Raw genomic sequence first — 8,164 nt, forward strand, 5'->3', positions numbered from 1 at the left:
AGATTCCTTCCTCTCCGCCCTTTGAATTAAGTGTACCCACCTAACAAAGGAATCTCTATTAATTTTCTGTTAATTATTGTATGAAATGGATTTATCCACCCTTTAATATAATTAATTAGTGATTAGGAATCCATGGATTCGCGTATTTCATTCTCCACTTCCTTTTGAGGACACTGTTTAGCCCAGAACAACAACCCTTAATTTTTTAATCAAATGAAGCCCATTGTTCTTAGCATTTTAAATTTCTATTATATAGAGGAAAACTGAAATAATGGAGCTTTCAAGCACTAAGATATGATAAAACTAACATTAGTGACATACGGTTGGCGTGAACCATACTAGGCGCAAGACACCCTTTCATTCCTATGTCTTGGAGAACAAGCGTCAAAGACTCATTTAGAAAGTCTGGTCTATTGTTTTTTTTTTCTTGGTAAAAAGTCTGGTTTATTGTTGAATCAACACGTAACCATTGAATAAATATTAAGGTAAATTAAAAAGACCCGTTGTTCTGTAATGTGTGAGTAACAATTACCCTCCTAAATTAAACTTTTATTTGTAGCAAAGGCCCCTTCAAATTTCACTTTGCAACAAATATTCTCTCCATAGGATTCCATGATCAGTTAACTTGAAGAAAGATTCTTTTTGGGTTGTTTAAAATTTTCTAAATCCCCATTACCTTTTCAAGAGCGGTTGCGTGTTATCTAGGGGTGGATTCGAGCCGAATTGAGTTAAATAGCTAGTTATTCAAATTCAGTTCACCAAGACAATATGAGGCTCAAGCTCAGTTCAAGCTAGAACCTTGAGCTCGAGCTCAACTCGGCTCAAATTTGACTTGAGAAAATTTTTTTATAAAAATGAAAAAAAATTATATACAAATATTTTTATTTGACATTTAGAAAAATAAGAATTACAATAATTAGTTATTATTATTATATAAAAAATAAAAATATTATATATTACAATATTTGTATTATATATATTATTTTCTATAATTTTATTATTACTATTATTAGTTATAATAATATTATTATTATTATATGTATTTATGTATATGTACATCGAGCTCGGCTCGTGGCCACCCCTAGTATTATGGGGTTGCTTTAATTTGTTTTCCGTCTAAAACAAATTATATAATTTTTCGATTGATCAATGATTATAAAATTAGAACCCTTTTTGTCTTGTTTTGTTTATCTTTGTTTTTCAAATTTATGGTTTTTATTAATTTTGAGTTTAACCATATTTGATTAGTTTTTGAGCTGGTTTTTGTGATGACTAACCTGAACATGGTTTGGTCGATGATCCATAGACCTGAAGATGCTCTACAATCTAACAACAAACCATCATGTTTTTTCATTGTAATTCAACATGTTATTGGAAGTTTTTTCATTCTCCATTTTTTGCTGGAAAGTCTTCCTTTCCCAGCGATTTTTTGTAGGAAAAAATTTCCTTCTTCGATGATGGAGAGTCCTTCACCAATGAGACGATAAAAATATTTTCCAGTGAGAAACAAAGAAGATATGCAACAATAGAGATGTGTTTTTGAATCGATTAGGGTTTAAGAAAAAATGGGCAAGAGAAAGTTGAAAGGGATATTTTTTTAATTTAGGGTCCATTTGAGAATGGTCTATTCCCTGGTTCAAAAATGAATGTGAATGAAAATTGGAATCCTGGATGAGATTTGATTCTCATCCAATTTAACAGAAATTAATTTCCAATTTCCATGCAGTTTCTACTTCGACCCCTTCTCCTCTCAAAAAAAAAAAAGTTCAGCCCTATAAAAGAATCTGTTCGTTGTCTGTTTTATCAACCAACCTTTGTTTAATTGTTCGATCTTTGTTCGTTGTCTTCTTCGGTTCTTCCCAAAGGCAAAGAAACCAACGACTCCAATTGGGCAAAGCTTGATATGTAGAGCCCAACAAAACTGCATTCGCCATGCTGTTCGTTTGATAATCACGTCTCTTCGATCTTCGCTTGCATCGAAGGTGGAAGGAGCTTTGTTTAGTGGCTACAGCTGATCGATACTCGAAGAAGTTGCCAAGATTGGAAAAGAGAAAGATTTACAGTGGAATGGGGACTAGGGTTTTTTCGGCTCCAGAACTTCCAAATCTTATCGTTGGCTTGCAGGTACCTCTGCAAGAGTTGAAGAAGGAGCTATTTAGACAAGGTGTAAAGGTGGTTGGAATATGTGCTCCTGGTGGATGTGGCAAGACAACCTTGGCCGCGATGCTTTGCCAAGACGACCAAGTCCGACGTATGATTTGCTCTCTCTCTCTCTCTCTCTCTCATTTAATTTAAGGCTTTTTTAGAATTTTTTTTTGGCTTTAAGATCGTAAATAGTTGTATATTTCCATTCTACTTTAAATTCAGTCAGTTGCAATTTGCAGATGCCTTACGTAGATATATAATCTTGTTTGTGCTCAGGCTTCTTCAAAGATCACATCTACTCTTTAAGTATTTCAAGCTCACCCAGCTCGAAGGTGATCATGCAGAGGTTATTTGAAATGGTTAATGGGTTTCCGTCCCCCGAGTTCCAAGATGAAGATGATGCATGTAAGCAGGTGGAAGACCTGTTGATGCAGAAGAAACAAGAAAACATGTTGTTGGTCCTAGATGATGTTTGGTCCGAACCAGTCCTTCAGAAGCTTCTCTTCAGAAGATTAGATGAATATAAGATGTTGGTCACGTCAAGGACTGCACTCCAATCGTTTGATTCTGTGTATCATCTGAAAACTTTGAGAAACAGAGATGCCGTGACTCTCTTTTACCATCACTCCGCGTTCCTGCAGGGCGAATATGGCAACAATGACCAGCCACCTGCCGAACTTCTCGAAAAGGTGCTTTGTTCATCTGCCATCTACGCGGATGCATCACATATGAATACTATAATGTTTGTCTGACTTGGACCAGATCAGATGGTTGAACCATCAGAATTGAGACCTGGAAACAAAGCCCTTTTTGGTTGTCCAGTCCTGAACTGTTTAATTACTTGGTCAAATTTATATGTAGGGAAATTTAGAGTTCAGGCTATTCAGGGATTTTTATTAGGTTTTTGGATTTTATTTACTAATAACTTCACCTTTGTTAACTACTTTGTATTTTGATTCATTCCCCCACGTGTTACATTTTTATTAGGTTTTTGGATTTTATTTATCAACACCTTCACCTATGATTCATTACCCCTTTGAATTTTCATTTATTCCTCTCTCCCCCCCCCCCCCCCCCCCGGTTACATTTTTATTAGGTTTTTGGATTTTATTTACCGACACCTTGACCTATGATTCACTACCCTTTGAATTTTCATTCATTCCCCCACCGGTTAGTGTTCCCATTGTACAAATTGTACAAAAGTTTATGGGATGGATTGAATAATAAAAACCTAGCTATTAGGTATATTAATAGGTGTTGTACCCTCTAAAATTTCAACCAAACCCCCTTTTTTGTATTTTTATTTGAATAAGCAGTCAGAACCAGATTGTTGAACCTTTCAACCTATGACCCAATCACCAAAATGATTTTAGTTCACAGGGGCTAAGTTTGGGAGTGCTTATTTTAGGTCGGGGCCATACCAAAGAAAAGTCCTTATTTGGATTTGGAAAATGAGTCCAAATAACTTATTCCTGATAATAATCACTTATATTCATCAAGAAACCCAAATTTGAGGTATATATATATGCATTTGCACGCGACAGTATCTCTAAGACAAAATTATTTATATTCTATAGTCACTTTTTATAATTTATTTATCCAAAAATTAATTAAGGTATTAAGTGGTCTGAATAGTTATAATTCATGGTTCCAACACTCTAGTAGTTTTTGAATAATTATAAGTGGGTCGCTTCAGAAGTGAGAGTTAAGGACATATATGCTCTCTTTATACCCATTGTATGCTTAGACAAAAAAATCCCGAAGAAAAGGGTATTCTCTCTAGTTTATAGTATATTAGTGTATATATATATATATATGCCATTATCAGAAACCATTTGATTTGATTTTTGGTAGAACCATTGCTTTAGTTGACACCATTCAACATTGGCTCCTGATTCTTATTTCTTGCCGAGCTTTGTACACAGAGACCAAGGCTGATTTTTCTCTAATTGGATTCAAATATTTGATATTTTCTGCAGTAATTTAAACATGGTTATTGGGACTCGACTAGTGCTTAATGATTGTTATCTTCTGCGTGAGTTGCAGATAGTGAGAGGTTGCAAAGGATTTCCCCTGGCTGTTAAGGTGATTGCCCAATCACTCCGAGGGCAGCCCCTGATAAGTGGGTCGCTTCAGAAGTGAGAGTTAAGGACATATATGCTCTCTTTATACCCATTGTATGCTTAGACAAAAAAATCCCGAAGAAAAGGGTATTCTCTCTAGTTTATAGTATATTAGTGTATATATATATATATGCCATTATCAGAAACCATTTGATTTGATTTTTGGTAGAACCATTGCTTTAGTTGACACCATTCAACATTGGCTCCTGATTCTTATTTCTTGCCGAGCTTTGTACACAGAGACCAAGGCTGATTTTTCTCTAATTGGATTCAAATATTTGATATTTTCTGCAGTAATTTAAACATGGTTATTGGGACTCGACTAGTGCTTAATGATTGTTATCTTCTGCGTGAGTTGCAGATAGTGAGAGGTTGCAAAGGATTTCCCCTGGCTGTTAAGGTGATTGCCCAATCACTCCGAGGGCAGCCCCTGAGCATATGGAAAAGGACAGAGAGGATTCTATCAAAAGGTAGTTCAATCTTTGGTTCTCACAGAGAACTGCAGACTTGTCTTGGGACCAGCTTAGATTTCATGGATCATACAGTCCGAGAATGTTTCTTGGATTTATGTTCGTTCCCTGAGGACCAAAGAATCCCAGCCTCTGCTCTTTTAGATATTTGGGTTGAACTCTACAAGTTAAATGATGAAAGTGATGCATACAATAACCTCCTTAAACTTTCAACTCAAAGTCTTGTTACTTTGCTGGAAACCTCAAGGTAGGTTAATTAAATTCCATTACATCAAATTAAAATCTTCTTGCACTTGAAATTTTCTTGATCACATCTCTAGTAAAAGCTCCAATGTGCTCCTACTCCATAAAATGAACGTTTAACTGGGTCTAACTTGTCCTCCTAATCCAGGAACGTTACAGGAGAAATTGATGGAAGATTCAATGAGTTATTCATTCTCCAGCATGATCTCCTTAGAGACTTGGCTATCTACCAGAGCCACCAGCAGCAGCAAGACCTAAAACAAAGCAAGAGACTTGTAATGGAAAGAAGAGAAGATGGTATTCCCAGCAGCTGGAAGGAACAAAAGAATCAACCCCTCAGTGCCCGCCTTGTCTCCATCATTACAGGTTTCCTGAAGTTGTTTCTTTAATGCCCATCTGTTGCTTTGCAATTATCCATTAAACATGACTCATGCAGACTGTGTCCTGCAGGTGAAATGCATGCCTCAAGTTGGTGCAGCCTGCAACTTCCTGAAGCCGAGGTTCTAATTCTGGACTTCTTGGCAATAAACTATTCCTTACCTCCATTCATGGAGAAAATGGGAAAGCTGAAGGTGTTGATCCTTGCAAATCATGGGCACCAACATGCCAAACTCAATGAATTGCAAGCACTAAGTTACCTAGACCAATTAAAGAGAATCAGATTAGAGAAAATTTCAGTTCCTCCTTTCCCTAAAGACATCACATTCCTTTTGAAGAATTTGCAGAAGATATCATTGGTTATGTGTGAGGTCCGCCAAGCTTTGGAAAATTGTACCACCGACATCTCCACTATGTTGCCGAATCTCATTGAGCTTGACATTGATTACTGCAATGATCTAGTGGAATTGCCATCAGGAATCTGTAGCCTCGTCCACCTACAGAAGCTCAGGATCACCAACTGTCATAATTTATCCACACTGCCTGAAAAACTTGGTTTAATCTTTAAGTCTTAAACAGCGTCTTATATGTAAACAGTGTAAACTGTAAGTCAACCAAAATCTGTTCAATGAAATAAAAGAACAGTCGGTAGAGTGGCTAGGCCCTTGTTGAATATCCAATGGCCATGTGACATGTTGATGGAAGATGATTATTTTATGGTTATCTCCATGCAACACTCTCACACACAATCATTCATTTTAAATTATTACCTATTTATTTATTTTTTATAAAAATAAATTTATTTGATTGTTTATTTGAAAATACTTTTATGCATGAAAATACCAATATTATTAGATTATTAAGTCAATAATATTCTAGCTCTTATTAAGTCAATATCCATTTGACCCGTCTAAACTGAATGATCATGTGGATAGATCCTTGGTCATTATGAGACATTTGTCTCAACAGGCCTTGACTTGGTCAGTATCAGAGCACAGCATCGACTGGCATATTATTTTCACTATATCCCGTAACACTGAATTGAACCTCATCATTTAAGCTTCATAGAGGGCAAGGAGAGAGAAATTTTATTTTTGTTCAAAGGTTTTGTCTGGTCTCCACCGAAACCCTGTTCGACAGCCTCTCCCATCTGTAGATATCAGTTCTTATTCTTCATCGACTTGAGCGAGGAGATTCCTTCAAAAGAACCTGTTCGGGGGTTTCTTCTCGTCTCTCCCATCTCTGAGCGGACATGACCCAGTTCGAAAGCTTCCATACTTCTCCACTGAGACCGTGTCTCAACAGCAAATCGCCTCCATCGTTCGAGTTCAGGGTGTGCTTCTTCTCCTGTCTTCACTGAAGTACCTGTTCGAGTTTTTCTTTCTTCTCATCTCCGAACGAACCGGTGACATCCAGCTATAGTCGTTTAATCACTGCAAATGAAAGCATGTATTGGTGATTTACTTCGACCAAGGATACAACCATGGCTCATATTCGCAGATCAGAGTTTCTGGTCAAGAAACCCTGCGTATATTTGGGTTTTTTTATCCTCTACGCATCTAAGAATAGGATTTGTTCGTCCTAGAAAATTGAAAGCTGGAAATCAGTCCCAAATCCAAATCGGGTATTAGAAACCCTTATTTATTTATTTATTTATTTTTTGGTTTGATTCCATTTATTTTCTGGAATTCTCGAATTGTTCATGCTCTCTTTGCTTACCCATCTTAATTAATTATTTACATTTTTTTATTCCATTTATTTTCTGGGATTAGAAACCCTTATTTATTTATTTTTTGGTTTGATTCCATTTATTTTCTGGGATGCTTGAATGGTTCATGCTCTCTTTGCTTACCCATCTTAATTAATTATTTACATTTTTTTTGAGGATTAATACCACCCAAAGCTGAGAGCTATTCGATGCATAAAGTCGTTCAAGCCTCTGGACCTGTTTTGAGCGCCCAACTTCTTTTGCATACTAGCTTCAGTCGAACGTCACTGTGCATAAGGCAACAATATGCATAAAACCATAACACATTGTCATTGGCTTCACTGTGCATTGGCTTCTAACGAACTGGAACTCAAACATCTCCAACCTAGTGTGATTGTTCAAACCTATATGTATTCATCTTGGAAAGGACTGTCTATGGTAAGTGTTTTGCTTTATTGCAACATTGAGCTCCTACGGCTGCCTACACCAGACTCCATCAGAGAAGAGGTCTAATAAAAGGGCCAGAGATTGAAGCAGTGAATCAAACTAAGGGACAAACCGGGTACCATCCTATTGCATCCAAGACTGCAAACAATCAAGATTTAATTTGGACCTGATGTTGTGCACGAGTCAATGATGGTGAACTGGGTTACGGCTACTTCTGAGAGCAGATTGCTTGAGGCATTTCAGCGAAAACAGCTAAGCTTTTCTCTTTGCCTTTATTTATTCTATTCTCAAGATATGTCTGTTGCATATGGATGAGCAGTTTAGAATTAGTTTTTGTATAACCAGTTACTTTGGGGATTTTGATTGAAATTCTTGCCTAATTTACGGACTGCATTGAGTTTTGTTGCAAATAGGAGGCTTGTTCCTAAAACATTTGAAGTTTTGAAGTTGTTTTAGAGACTTGCAATATATTAGGAGTTGTCTCCATTTTCTCTCGTATCTTCAACCTTTAATTCAAGGAACCAAATTTAAGCATGGTTTAGTGGCCTGTTCATTTCCTATTTCATAGCCTTAAAAATAGAAACTGTTCAAGTTGGGCTTTGTGCATTTTGACTCTCTTAAATGCTACCTGTTTTTCTATTTCCCAAATT

At 36.6% G+C, this 8,164-nt stretch overlaps 1 protein-coding gene across 1 annotated transcript; it reads left to right on the forward strand.

Annotated features, from left to right (window-relative positions):
- The first annotated feature begins 1,106 nt into the window (after positions 1-1,106).
- On the forward strand, positions 1,107-5,934 carry LOC148849239 (putative disease resistance protein At5g66900). The gene is made up of 6 exons (XM_088951396.1): positions 1,107-2,251; positions 2,422-2,834; positions 4,192-4,230; positions 4,630-4,985; positions 5,130-5,347; positions 5,432-5,934. The coding sequence occupies exons 1-6, from the start codon at positions 2,068-2,070 to the stop codon at positions 5,932-5,934; spliced, it is 1,713 nt and encodes a 570-aa protein (XP_088807522.1). The 5' UTR covers positions 1,107-2,067.
- Positions 5,935-8,164: the final 2,230 nt, after the last annotated feature.

Source organism: Nelumbo lutea, chromosome 6, assembly GCF_056320005.1.
Source record: "Nelumbo lutea isolate HS-2025 chromosome 6, American lotus-T2T, whole genome shotgun sequence".
NCBI classification, from domain to species: domain Eukaryota; kingdom Viridiplantae; phylum Streptophyta; class Magnoliopsida; order Proteales; family Nelumbonaceae; genus Nelumbo; species Nelumbo lutea.

Excerpts from the sequence above, each read along its gene's own strand:
- LOC148849239 (XM_088951396.1), top strand. The coding sequence starts at position 2,068 with ATGGGGACTAGGGTTTTTTCGGCTCCAGAACTTCCAAATCTTATCGTT. Across the intron at positions 2,835-4,191 it reads CTGCCGAACTTCTCGAAAAG|ATAGTGAGAGGTTGCAAAGG; the intron begins GTGCTTTGTTCA and ends CGTGAGTTGCAG. Across the intron at positions 5,348-5,431 it reads CCTTGTCTCCATCATTACAG|GTGAAATGCATGCCTCAAGT; the intron begins GTTTCCTGAAGT and ends TGTGTCCTGCAG.